At 37.3% G+C, this 14,888-nt stretch overlaps 1 protein-coding gene across 1 annotated transcript; it reads right to left on the bottom strand.

Moving 5' to 3' along the window:
* Positions 1 to 3,721: 3,721 nt before the first annotated feature.
* Positions 3,722 to 5,726, bottom strand: LOC148299688 (uncharacterized). Its single transcript, XM_088275813.1, is given in 1 exon segment — positions 3,722 to 5,726. A coding segment is annotated over 1 exon segment (1,674 nt). The 3' UTR covers positions 3,722 to 4,052.
* Between the last annotated feature and the right edge of the window lie 9,162 nt (positions 5,727 to 14,888).

Raw genomic sequence — 14,888 nt, forward strand, 5'->3', positions numbered from 1 at the left:
TTCGATGAAAATGCTCCGCGAGAGAAGTTAAAAATACTTTAAGAAATAGAAAATTTCAGGGCTTTCCTTCAGGAAATCCAGGCAACTGGTTGACTAGTAGATTTTAAAATAAAAAGTAGTAATGAGATAGAAAAATAAGCTCGAGAGACTAAGCTGAATGAATCGGGATAATAGGTTTGTATATATAGTTGCAATGGGTAGATGATAGATTATGAGCAAATAATACCATCACAAAAGGAGATTTTATAAATCCAATTGCAATTCGTAGTTATCTCCGAGCATATTCTTGTAGTTATTGAAATTATTGTCGACAAATTACTCCTCCTTCTCTGACTCCAGGAACGGAATCGTTTCAATGCTTCCCTTTTGGCTCTCTGTGCTCTGCAGATCCCTCGCGTCAAGAACCATTCTTGCCTCGATGTGGAACGAACTCATATCTTCCAAGACTGAAGCAGAGTCAGTCGAGGCGTAATGGGTCTGCCGCAGAAATAGAAGTATTTAAAAAAAACTGTTATATTTTTTCTACATTTTCTGGTGATGGCTCCGACACTGCTCGGCCTACCGCGTTCCAATGAAGGTTGCCATGGTCTTGAATATTTTGTCGAGCCTTCTCATTTACTTGCATATGAAGTGCTGGTGGTAAATCTCCAAGAACCAATGATACTTTTTATTTTATTCCGTGGCCCAATGACCCTTCTTTTGGTTTAAGTTATCAAGGCTGCTTCGATTCCTTTTGGAGCCCTCCTTGGAGTTTTTCTCGCCCTTGGGCCGCCCTTTCGCCCGATGTTCCGGTTTTTCGGGAACAACATCACCTTTTCCGAACTCTTCGGAGTTACCGCCTTTACTTTCTTCGGGACAAAGGACCTTGTTGAGCAGATTGTCAGATGATGGCTCCTCAATGAATTAGAAGGCCTAATACTGCGACATTACTATTATAATTTTTCTGGTAAATCTCTGTATTTCAACTCGAAGTTAGTCAATTCGCAAAACCCAAATATTGGTATTGCCTCCAATTCAGGATAAATTGCATAAATGCATGGATAATAATCTCTTGACTTTGCATAAATTAAGTGTATTTATTTATTTATGCTTGATCGTATAATTATATGTTAGGCTATTATGATTAAATATTAAATAATCGTTGGTCATTGAATAAGTTTATGATTTATTATTTACATTTTGACATGACATGATAAATTGTTGCATTCTGCATGCTATCTATTGACAATCATTCTCTATAAGATCAACCCCAAAACTTTTGGCTTGTGATAAATCAAGTCCCTATTTTATATGATAAATAATGACAATGCTATCATTTTTATCATTTTTAAATTGGTTCGATTGAAATTAGCTACTTATGTGGAAGAGGCTGATCAATAGACAATGTATGTGTGTTCTGTTCAGAAAAATCCGGTATTATGCTATTGGGTTAGGAAATTGCATATTTCAGTGCAAAAGAATTATGATATTTTATGTCTGATAAAGAGAATATAATATAATGCATTGGCATTAACTTAGGGACGTTAAAAATTAATAATTCGATCCCAGATAATAATGAAAATGAAGAGTAAGTCTCCCGCCCATAAATTACTGCAGCTGCGTCGATTAACCGAAAAGATTATGGTGCCCAAAGCTTCGTGGGACCTCAGCAGCAAAGAAAACCAGCCCTATAATTATATTTCGAAATCCAAGAACAATTCTTCCAAGAAAAGTTCCTAAGACAAAAAGAATCTCAAGAAGAGCATTAGCATGACCCAGCATATGCTGATCCCATACTCAAAGGCGAAGGACACTCCGAACAATCCAAATACAAACTACAATCTAATCAAGTAGCACAGGCTTACCAAAAAGAGCAAAGAAATATCCGAAAATGGCTGCCATATGAAGAAGAGCTACAACTGCAAAACAGAAAAGACATAGAAGGCATAAAGAGCAGACAAAACATACAAGCCATAAGCCCAAACCTATACCCAACAACACCAAGACGCTCTTCACTCTTTCACGACCATATACAACAAAGCCAAATACAAATCCGTTTCGATCTCCAACCTGAAAGCCTCATACAATCAGGCATTTACGACAATCAAATCTCAAACCAAACTCAAAGAATAATTCAATCTCATCTCACTAATGTAGCAGCATTTGCTCTTCTGGATGAATAAATGCTAATCCCTGGAATAGGCTGTGAACGTGCATGATAAGACTCATCAATAGTAGGAAGAGACTATACAGCGATTTGGCAATCCCGATAATTAGCTCATTATACAAACTCAGTCATCATGCTGCGAGTACATTGTTGACCCGAAGGAAGAGATATGCTACCGATCATTGAAGGCTGAACAAATTAAAGATCAGTTACAATTAAACTTGCTTAAGGTTTCCGAACTGAGGAGAAAAGAACTCAACTGAATTAATTATGGGATAAACCTTCCGAAAGTAGTAATGAATCGATATATTTATTCTATTAAAGGTCTGAATTATTTTAATGATTGAATTTGTATGATTTGTAAGAGGGTATGTTGAACCCCTCTTAATTTTATTCATACTGCTTTGAAGAGTATATATTTTCTAGCAGATAATAAGAATCCTATCATTTGTTCACATCCGAGTGTTAAACCTTTTCTTGTTTGCCTTGAAGGTAAACTAATCCTAATTTTCATCATAGCTCCATGGCTACAATGCAAACTATTCAACATCGCCATATAATGTATAATCCTGGGCTGCTTTTGAGTATTTATTCTGGCTGAAGGGAGTATTATTATCGGAGAAATGCTGTAGTCGTTTGTACTTATGGGGCTTAAAATTTGAGCATTTGGTGAATGATCTTCTGTGCTCAGTTGCTATATTTTATTTTTCCTTGAGGACTTTATGGAGTGAACTGCTTGCTGTTTTTCGGTATTCACACTTTTGCCTATTCTGGTGTTCGAGGCTGTTATTCCTGGCATTCACTTAGGGATTTAAACTCACCAGTTTCCCTGAGCGCTAGTTTAGTTCTTCGGTTTGGTTCTTACCGAGGCCGAACAATAAGTTTCTCTTATTGGAATTTTGCAGGATTGCTTGGGAGGAGGCGACAAATGTTTTGGGAGTGATGAGCTTGGGTTCTCCGGAGCAGATGTACTTATTAAGCCATTCAAATTTTTTATTTATCAGTATTCGGTGGTAGGTATGGTTATTATTCCTTAAAATAAGTCGACTGGGAATAATTTCGCAATGCGTCTGGCTCCTTTCCATCCAATTATTTTAATGATAAAATTAATCCATAGAATAATACTACTAACATAATTCATTTTTCAATCATATCGAGTTTCTTTGTTTTGCCGATGGTCGGCTTCACATTCTTTGGGCCTCGCTTCTTGCTGTTATTGATATTGGCTGTTTCTTCTTTCTTTTGCTCCAGTTTATCCTCGACTCCTAGCTCGTCTGCCATTAACTCCATGATGTCTTTCTTGAAAATATTCAGCGACCCTCCCTCATATACTGTGCTTTGGACAGTTTTCTTCTGTTCTGCTCTTTTTACGATCCGGTCTTCGATGGTGTTTTTAGTAACCAGTTGGTAGACGTATACATCTCGGGTTTGCCCAATCCTGTGAGCCCTGTCAGTTGCTTGGGCATCCATTGTTGGGTTCCAATCGTTGTCGTAGAAGATGACGTTGTTGGCAGCAGTTAAAGTCACGCCCAGACCACCTATACATGAATAGATAATTACCTGCACGGGTCGATAGCAAGAAGACAAAGACCTTCGATGATTATTTTTGGAACTCATTGACCATGTCTCTTCGATCCGAGAGGCTGCATGAGCCATCGAGCCTAAAGAATGGGTACTTTCTCATGTTCATGAAGTCCTCGAGGATGTCCAACATCTTGGTCATTTGGCAGAATACAAGCACTTTATCGTTCTTAGCGCGAATCGTTTTTAGAATTATATCCAATTGCTTTAGCTTGGCAGAGTCGGCAACCAAATTCCCAAAATTTACCAGCTCAATTTTTGTTACGACTTCATCGTCGGCCAACATGCCTTTCCATTCTTTGAGAGGCAAGCAGTGGCTCCATTTTTACTGGTATCTCCCTTCTAAAATAAACTGCTGATATTTGTTGTTTGCCAACTCCCGATAGCGTTCATAAAATTGTGCGGATGAAATAACGGGTATTATTGAAGGGGCAACCGCAATGGGAATCAGAATGGTCTTCAATAATTTGACTCCTGCAAACTTTTTGGGGAAAGTAAACCTCTCATCAATTGTTTTCTGGCCCAATTGATCGATGTGCTCCAGCGTGGAAAACATTGAACTATAGGGATTTCTTTTCATCCAGTGAATCAGCAAAATTGCCGTATATAACTGATCTTCCCTAAAGCAACTCTCTACCTCCCCAAACGACAGATTCATTAATCTAAGAGCAGCGAAAGTTGGGTTATTCTTCATATTCTGTACGGTGTATATATTCATTAGGGCTAAGTTTCTCCTATGAAGGGGTTCTGAGTATCTGATGATCTCATCGTACACCAATTTCGGGAGCTCAAACACTATCGGATTCACAGAGTTGAAGAACAATGTCTTGATATCTCCACTTTTGATTGGAGTGAATCCTGTATAATAGTAAATTTCCTGGAACATAAAGGGAGAGTTCGCTGGCCTTCTTTCAAACAGTTACGGATGGTTGCACACCTTTCGCAACTGCATCACCAAGTTCATTAGATTTTATACTTTGGTTTTAGATTCAATCATTTTGAATAACTCCTTCACATTCAGTTTCTATTTTATGGAATCATACAACAATTTTTGACGTTTAGTCATTTCGCAGAATATTCTGTGTTCGTGCTTCTTCCCGATTTCATGTTCGACGTCCTTTTTGACCCGACGAAGCATAAAAGGTTTCAAAATAGCATGAAGCCTTTGAATTTGGATTTTGTCTAATTATTTTTGATCTTGACTGTGAGCTTCGATATCCTTGGAAAACCATTAATTGAACTAGTCGTGAGAATCAAACAGTTAGGGCATAATAAAATTCAAAAGCGCCCAGAGTTATGCCATATTGTTTTGAATGGGAGTTCCTGTAAGCAGAAGTCTGCTCCTTGATTCAAATTCCTTAAGGACATTCCATCTTTGAGACATTGTGTTCTTTATGTTGTGAGCCTCATCCAAAACGATAAACTGCCATTTCAATCGCTTAAAGGTCTTCTCATCCATTACTGCCATCTGATACGAGGTTATAACAACATGGAAATGCGAGTCATGCTTCGAAGTGAATTTCTTTGTTGAGAAGTACTTTCTGATGACTTTTCTTTGCTTAATGCCTCCCCAGTAGGGCAAAATTTTGAGAGCTGGACAAAACCTTTTAAACTATTGCTGCCAATTATGAAGGGTGCTGCTAGGCGAAACAATTAAGAAGGGGCCCCACCTATTTTTTGTATAAGAAATGTGGCCCAATAAAGCAATGGCTTGAATGGTCTTGCCCAAACCCATCTAATCGGCTAAGATCCCATTGATCCCTTGCAAATTCAGGTTATAGAGCCATTTCAGCCCTTTCAACTGATAGTCTTTCAGTTTTCCGTGGAATATTGGAGGAGGCCCCGTGATTTAGGCTTACTCCTATTTGATTTCGACCTTCGAAAAATCGAGCTGGTCAGCCCCATCGAATTTTTCGACTTCTTCCATTTTTTTGCTGATCATCTGGTTCACGTTGAGCTGGGCTGCCTCCACGTCGATACCTGCTGGATCGTTATCCATTTAACCTTCTATCACTTCTTCCCGTTTTTAGGTCTCCATTCCGAGCTTCTTGGCCATGAAATGCGAATATAAAACCGACTGCTTCATCAAGTATTATAGCTTCTTTTGCTGAGTTTCCTCTTCTTGCTTTTCTTCGTTTCTCTTCTTCATGTCAGCCTCGATTTTTTCCTTTTTCTTTTTCAGTTAGATCAGCTCTTTATCCCTTTTCTTCCAGTAGAGGAGGCCCTATCGATGAATCTTTTTTGCTCGGATCACGAAGTCGCTTTGGTTTTTTAAACACTTCTTATATCTTCGATCAACCTCCTTGACACAAAGATAGGCGATTTTTTTCATAATCATCTATTTCTCGGTCTTCACCCGCGTCAGTACCTTTGCCCCTTTGAAGATCTGTTTTTTGTTTTTCGAGAAAAAGGACTTAAAGCTGTTTATCAAGAATGAGCTTGGGTCTACAATTATTTCAGGCCTTTATTCGAAGTAATCCACTCCGGCTTCATAGATGTCACTGTTGGTAGACTCCACAACCTTTTATGGTTCCTCTTCGTCATTAGCATTGTTGGCAAAGTCGAATTAGATTCCGAGAGGTGGATACGCCGTGTTGTTTTTTTGATACTTTCGGATCTTTCGGAGCTAATTTTCGCTCTGTCATATCAGAAATATGTACATAGTAGTTCCCATTGGACTCTGTGGTAATATTTTCAGGGAGGGGAAATTTGTGCTTTAGGGCTATGAAATTTAAAAACCGATTTCCTCCCTCGTGAAATTTGGCCTCTGCGAATTTTTTTAGCAACTTGTGGAGCTTGATTGCATTTTTGTTTCCCGGTTTTTTTTATTGAATCTGAGTGTTGATGTGCGGCTCATCGTGGTTTGTTGGCGCTAGCGAACTCACTGGAAATATTCTTTCTCCAACTCTATATTGATTCCTGAATAAAGGTATACTTTTACGTCCTTTTTTTTTTCAGGATGAATGCCTCTGCCTCATATTGCCGATATGCCTATTTGGGATGGGTGTTTTGAAGCCCTTGAATTTGCTGTAAGAGCTGCATGAGATTGGGCTCTACACCCCCCTGAGTCTGCTTCCTTGGATAGACCTCGGTATCTTTTTCATGAGGGATTTTGCCAAATCCTGAGGCGCCTTTATCTAATTCACACATTTTTTTATATATTTAGGGCAAGTTTTAGAGTTTAAGTGACTCGGCAGTGGTTCGAGTTAAGCCCGAAGAGCCGTTATGATGTGGAGGTTCACTGGTACTTTTGAAAGCCTCAGTATGGGTTTTCATGAAGAGCAGAGAAAATATTTAATTTAAAATATCCTCCTAAATTTGTGTCTTCTTACATATCGAAATTACCCCTTTTTGAGATTAATTTTTGGTTTGAAGCGGCGAACATGATAAATAAAAGTGCATAATTTCAAAAACTAAAGGCCTATCGGAGAAAGTCTAATCCAGAATTGCCTATTCAATATTGTAAAGCTTCATATATATGCGCTTGTTGATTAATCGATGGTCATTATAAACTGGATTTAATGAATTGTTTTTAATTTATTAAATTTATATTATAATCCATCATCTTAACCATTTGTCTGATGGCTATCAAGTCCCTTTTCTACCTAGTAAGTAAGATGAATTTGCAATTATTGCTCACTCTCCTCAGTTATCAAGTTACCAGATATTATTGCGAGTTTGGCTGCGCCTTCCGAGGATAGCTCGAGTTAATTGAGTCGACTTCTTTAATCATATTACCCTGTTGAAATGGCAAATCGAAATTCTTGATTCGGAAGGCAGGATTCCTCTAAGAGAGATTTAGCTGTTCGTTAATATCTTAATATGTCGAATTTGAAGTGAAGATTATGCAACGAAGTGATAATTCAGAAAATTGCATTCATCTATACGCCACTGCGACCTTAACTACAACTGTCGCAAGGGAAATAAACTTAAATGATTATTTTTGATTTGGCAACATCCCTTGCAATAAATGCTGGACAATGGCTTTTTATAGGGCTATTTTCATTTATCATGCATTTGACAGAATTATATATGGATGGCTATTTTCGTAATATCGTACTCTATTGAATTGCACTGTATTTATTTATTAATTAATATTAAATATTGATTTATTCATTTTTTTATTAAGTTGCTTGGGACTCTCTGATGCTAAGCTATTTGACTTGATTCTAAGAAAGCGGCCACAGTGTAGTTCCTGAATCACATCGGCTTTGGCTTTCTTGCAATCTCAATAGCTCAGCATCAGAGAGTACCAAGCGATTTACTAAAAAGAAACAGCTAATGGTTTCATCAGACACAAATAATTCATCACATCAATTTCGATGGCTTGAAAAAAGAAATTCTACATTGCTGCTGATCATGTCCTGGCCAATGAAACAGAAAGTGAAGAAGTAAGGGCAAGCAGATGATGAGGACCCGAGTGCATGAGAGTAATGATGAAGGAGGCACTTATGAAATAATCGGGAAGGTCATGAATAATCTAAAATGAATGCGAACTCAAGAATGTTCAAAAGTATGGAAAATTAAAGAAAGATAATGATTTGTTCATTTCAATTTATTTATTAAGCTTTATTTGCTTTTGCTTTAGTTTACTTAGCTTAATTAACTTATTTATCTTTATTTTTATTTTTAATTAATTTTTACTTTATTTATTTTAATTTATTTACTTTATTCTATTGATATTAATTTACTTATTAATTTATTTATTTTTACATTATTTCATTTGATGTGCTTTACTTTAGCATATTTTATTTATTTTATTTATTTAATCTTCTCCATAATATTAATTAGCGATTCAATTTGAAATGGCGAACAGACATAAAATAAGCAAAATCATTGTTTTTAATTAAAAGTTGCTGTCAATCTCCCTTCGTACGAACAGTTAGCGTCTTCATATGAATAGTGACACCGATGAGAAGAATTCTTTGCGATTTTCTATAGTATGTAGCTCTGCTGTTCCTTTTTATATTTTTACTTTTGAATCAACTCAATGTACATGCCATAAACTTTCTCGTGCTCTTCGACTGCTTTGTCTCTTTGCAGCTGGTGTTTTTGTTCGCGCCGCCGAGCTATTTCTTTGTATAATTCGAGGCTTTACTAATGCTGCTTTATTTTTTATTGGTATATGACATTTGCTTCTTCGCTAAGCAGTTTTTAAATAACTATGAAGGCATCTGGCAAGTCATCAGGTGTGAATTTAAGAACATTTACGTGTTCCTCTCTTTTTTCCTCTCTTTGTTCGTCTATATGTTGCTATTTCTGCCTATATTTTTGTCTCTGTTTCTCTTTGAACTTCTATCGATTCTGGCTGATGGTTGGAGCAATTTAGCTACTCTTTGACAAACTCCGATTATGGTGATTTCGATTTTGACTATAAGTTTGGCTACAGTTTAGATGATAGTGCTGATTTTCAACGCTATTTTGCATATTATGATAGATATTCTATTTATTCAGTTATTGCTCATTGTGCAAGCCGTAAATTGAGCAGCTACTGATGAGTCTGTTATCATTAATTTTGGAATGTATGGCAGTCATGCTATCGGCTCCGTTGCCAGTCATGCTATCGATTGCGGTATCTTTGATGTGGTAAGTCGTGCTGGCACTATTGGTTATCTTATTAGTTAAATGCAGTTTATGTTTGGTGGATGCGAGTGGGAACTTTGTAGAAACAGGGGACGACTGGGAGAAACAACGAGTCTTGGCGGGGTGAGAAGACTGAGCAGAAGGAAGAAGAAAGCTCTCCTATTGAGCCAAGCCTTTGAGCTAGATTCTAGTCTTCTTGAGGCTATGGACACTTCTCAGCATAAATTAAATGGCACAAATTTAACAGTTTCGATCTTTGAAATGTGTATAATGACATAGTTGTGTTTAGTATTCACTATATAATTCGCAATTTCCAAATGATTTAAAACCCAGAAATATGCCATACCCATCAAATAGTCACTCTCCTTCGGCAGTAGATCACCAAGCTTAAATCAAAGCTCAATTATAGTCAGAGTATCGCACTTCAAGCTGAGCAACACTAGCTGTAAATCGCACAGCATCAAAGCAGCCTGATTCGTCGGATTAATTGCACACGCCAGGAATAATCCAAAAGCGAAATATGCAGCAAACTGTTCGCCAATAAAAAGAAGATTAGCAATATCAGCGATGAGAATTTGTCATGTTTGTCTTGTCTCCATGCGAAAATGAAAAGAATCAAGCATTTAAAGTGTAAAATATAGGAAATTCGACCCGAAAATAATCGACTAGCATAGCAAGTAGATATAGGGCAGGCTGATTTATGTAAAAAAGCTGAGCAGTTAGACACATTAGAGAGATAGTATACCAAAGTTTGTGAGTTCCTCGAAGATCTGAAAAGACAAATATAAATTGGACAGAGCCGAGTTACTCAACGCAAGAATTAAATCGAAAAGCATACGGTAATTAACAGCGAATTGCTACAATAAATGAGAGCAATTCGCAATGAAATCACTATAAAAAATGGCAAAAAAGAAGACTTATTGAGCATGAGGGCACTTTATATGGAAAAATAAGAACAAACGGTCAACATGAGTGTTGGAATATGCTAACAAATCGGCTACATGAGGAATAAGTACGCGGAGAGTCATAAAAAGCTCGAAGGCACGAAAATGAGTTTAATGGAGGAAAAGAGAAGAAATGAGTCGATATAACTCGAAAGAGTGTCACTATTGAATAAGTACTATGAGAAGATTTCCTCATGTGAAAAGCAGCAGGAGAAATTATTATTGAAGAAAACTTAGGCGAACTCTTGGGAGAGAGCCAACCAAACTCAAAACCATCAGGTTTAATGCATGAGAATAATGAATGAGCGGCTGATCAGGGTGAAACAAAGTCTGTAAACATTCATCAACGAACAACAGCAACGGAAAGACGCATAAAACCAACTTGAATCAGATTAAAAAACAATGGGCTATTCCTGATTTTATCTAAAGATTTCGGATTGTATGTAAGTATGTGATCACTAAGCATTTTCTGATCCCGTGAGTGCATGCTACTTCCTATATTTTCCGATATATGGCTAATGGATATCATTTACGATAGTGTCTGTCTCGGTCTCTATCGTATGGTTTTCCCTTTGATTCATATTTCTTTTCCCTCTCGTATTTATCCTACCTCTTATGACTCCTCTCCTTCGATTCCCTTCGCCTATCGTCCTGCCGGTATTAGTTTTGGTCTTTCCACTTCGAGTGCTAGTACTTTTGGCCTTGGCTTTATCGGTCTCTATGTTTGTCCCTATCTTTATAGTCTCTTTCCCGGTCCTTTTAGTCTTTGTTTTTAGAATCTATGTCCTTATAGTCCCTGCTATAGTCTTTCTTCTCGTACTGACTATTCCCCTTCCTCTGATTATATTTATCCAGCTTATAATCTTTTTCCCTTTCCAGTTTGTAATCTTTCTCCTTTTCTAGCTTATAATTTTTATCCCTTTCCGCTTTATAATCTTTCTTTTGTTATGTTTTCAAGTCTGTCTTCGAATTTTTGTACTACATTCTTTTCTCCTAAGAAAGATCCTTTTTTTATGGTTTGATGATGTTCGATGTGTTGATTTCCTCTTGGAAGCTGGCGGATATTTGGTGATCTTTATTATCCAGATTCTGAGGAGTATTTATTGAGATGTGGCTATCCTCTTTTCCATATTTCACTTATTTTATCTCTGCTACATATTTCACCTACTTAACTTCCTTCTCCTACTTCACCTGTTTCACTTCTTTCACCTACTTCGCCTCTAATACCTATTTCACCTACTTCGCCTCTAACACCTATTTCATCTATTTCACCTATTTCACCTCTTTCACCTCTTTCACTTCCTTTGCAGGTTAATCTATGTTCCTTTTTTCGTTCAGCGTCAAATACACTTGAGGCTACGGAGTTCTTTGTTAGGTTGGCTATTTCTTCGTGATTGTGAGCCTATCTAATACAGTTGCTTTGTATTTAAAGCTGTCTTGGTTCTACTGAGCATGTTTTACCGGCTCGATCAATTTATTGACTTGATTCTATCGGGTGTACTTATTATGTTGCTCGCTTTTTGGGCTTCTCCTATTCTATAGTTACTTTTCCTGCCTCAGTTTATATTGCGCAACTTGCTATATTCTATAGGGCATGCTCTCTTCCACCTGATACTTGGTGTCGATCGTTTCCTTGGTCTCCCTGCCTTACCTCGCCTCCCAGCGGGATTCGTCTCTGCTAGGCTTCCTGTAGCTCTGAGTTTGCTTCGCTTAATGCTCGAAGCTTTGCCTGCCTTTACTTGTCCTATTTACGCTTTATGATTATGGATGCTCTTCTCCTCTCTAACTCCTTCCGAAAATCTGATTTTTATTCTATGTTCTGCTGCTGCTAAACTCTGACATATAACTGTGTATTACTTTCATTCAAATCTTTCTATCTAGTTGTAGTCATGGGTTGAGATGCCAGATCTTAATTCCTTTTCGCAATTTATGTTCTAAACTCTTTGACTGTTTGAATCCGATCGGCTTCGCTCAAACGCGGAATATTCTCGGTAAACTGCTTCTTACCGAATTAAAGCTCTATTTTTCGATCGCCTGTTAAATTAATTAAAGGCTTCTCTGTTTCCGATTTGAACTTCACTTCTACCTCCATCTGCTTATAAGAGGAGTTTTAGGCTGGCTTTTTAGGCTGTTCTGCATAATATTATTTTTATCTTGTATTATTGCCTTTTAATTTATGGCCAAACTCTCGATCTCTCTCTCTCTCTCTCTCTTTCTATTTCTATTTCTCTTTCTCTTTCTATTTCTCTTTTTATTTTTATTTCTATTTCTATTTCTCTTTAGCTTTTTCCTTTTCCATCGATTTCTATTTTTGTTTCTCTTTTTATTTCTCTTAGGCTTCGATCTTTTTCTTTTCTTCATCGATCTTTTTCTTTTCTTCCTCGATCTTTTTCTTGCCTTCATTAGCTTCATTATTTTATTTGGCTTTATCAGTCGCAGTGCCAGATAAATAAGTTCCTTTCTCCTACTTCTCTTGGGGGACGGTTGAAGCAGGCTTCGGCCTTTTAAGATTTTAAGGAGATTTTAATCTCTCTTTCTTAGTGCATGATTTTGCCAGCTATTCAGGTCTTGTAGGCAGACTCTTTTTTTTTGTGTTAAGAATAGAGATTTGTCTTTATAAAATAGTCTGCATGTCAAGCGTTGTATATTGCTTCTTGAGCAATTGCATATGCTACTCGAGTTCTTCGGCTTGCTGCTCATAGACAGGAATGAAATCGACTTTTTCTAAAAGATAGAGGCAATTCTTTATGTTATAAGGCTCATCTTTGATGGTCTTGATCAAGTTTCCTACCTTCTCGTATAATTTCAGCAGATACTATTTGAGCTTGGGATACTTGTCTTTAACAACTTCCTCTGCGATACTCAAATACTTGTTCATATCCTATGGGGAGTAATTAATTCTGTACTTATTTCAGTTTGTGCATGTCATTCCAGTTGGCGAATATCCTCAAAATCTCTGATAGGAATATTGAAATGCAACTCGAAGCCTATCTCTCTGTTGCAAATGGCAGGTAATTCATTACGTACTCAATAATGAAAGTCAGCAGTCGGATGATATTCTTGCTTGAAGTATTATGGTTCGCTCTAATCATCTGCACTGTGAACTTCAGGCAATAGAGGGCTTCAGTCGGATCGAGGAGCATCCTGGGTAATAGACAGACCTGAGTTAACGGAAGAGTACTTGAACGAACACTTATGCGAACTGTAGGATCGCTGGGCCGTTATTCTTTTAAGAAGAGCCATTGTATAGGAATTCTAAGTAAAACTTTGAAATATTCTGCTCGCTCATTGTTTCTTTGTTCTTTTTTCTCTGTTTCTCTTCTTCGATGGTGAGCTTTTCGTATAGAGACTTTGCCTTTGCCAGTTATTTATCATCCCTGTCGTTGGTTCTTTTGCTGGGCATTTTTGTTTATATTTTTTTCTGCGCGTTTATACATTTGTTACTTTCAGTTCTTCGATTTTATCCGAATATAGTTTGGCTGGAAAGTGAATGGAATCTAAAGTTAGAAACCAAAAGGTTGTGAAAAACTCTTTGGTCATTACTTTTTGAACTTTTGAAAAGTTTTAGTTCAGATAATTTTTAAGTTTGTCTTGAATTTGGGAGCCTTAGATAAACTTGTTCGGGCTGCTAGTGTATTTGGCGACTATTTATTCGACTTATGTGCTTAGAGAGTTAAACTCGACAGGTGTCATTAATGAAATATTCTTTATCGAAGGCCTGTATATTTCGAAGACAATTTCTAAAGGAAGCTTAAACTAATTAATGAGTAACTCTAATGAGTTTTTGGGGAGGAGTTTCGCGTACTTCGAGTAATCTGCTGCTTGGTAATTTAAGAACCTGATTAACTGCACAATTGTCATGCTAAAGCTGTCATATATATCTCCCAATATTTTCAAATCCCCAATGAAGGTTCTGTGTAGAAACTCTGATCTTTTTTGAGACAGCAATATTAAAATATTGAAGCTTAAAGATCCTTTTTCGCTTTAAGTTGCATCCCAGAAGAATTTTTAGAGTGCCACTTTGCTTTTCTTAGCTGCTTTTAACTCCGATGTCAGATACATGGCTTAGAACTGCATCAGCTACCCAGCACAGAGTATTTCATATTTACTTTTGTTGATGTCGTTAACCATGAAGCTACCAAACATCTTGTTCAGGAGAGCATTTAACAATAACAGCGCTGCTCCAGGCAGTTCCTAATTGTCTTACAACTATTGAATGGGCTGGGCAATCTTCATGACAATAAAATCAAAGATCGGTCGAATGTCGGTTTCGAGATATTTGCGAAAGAATAGAGAGGTGAATGTGGTTAAGTTTTTGAACCAAGAAAACTGTTCTCCCGTCTTGAAGCTCATTGAAGGTTGTTTCTGCTCGGTGAGGCAGTGCAATACGACAAATACTGCACATTCGAGAGTGAGGGAATTGCTCCCACTTAATACGGCCACGATTTCAGGAATCACAGCTTCATAATCCTCCATCATCAACCTCCTAAAGATCCAATAGAATACTTGCAGGCTCTGGTTGCTTGTGAGCTTAGACATTTTCTTAATGAAGACCTTTTTATTTTATTCCGACAGATTGTTCACAATGATGTTCTGTTTGTTCTTGGTTTTTTAGAAGATGTAGGCTTGATAGG

The sequence above is a fragment of the Brachycentrus maculatus genome, unplaced genomic scaffold (assembly GCF_059751285.1).
Source record: "Brachycentrus maculatus isolate JH-2025_06_01 unplaced genomic scaffold, ASM5975128v1 h1tg000996l, whole genome shotgun sequence".
NCBI lineage: Eukaryota > Metazoa > Arthropoda > Insecta > Trichoptera > Brachycentridae > Brachycentrus > Brachycentrus maculatus.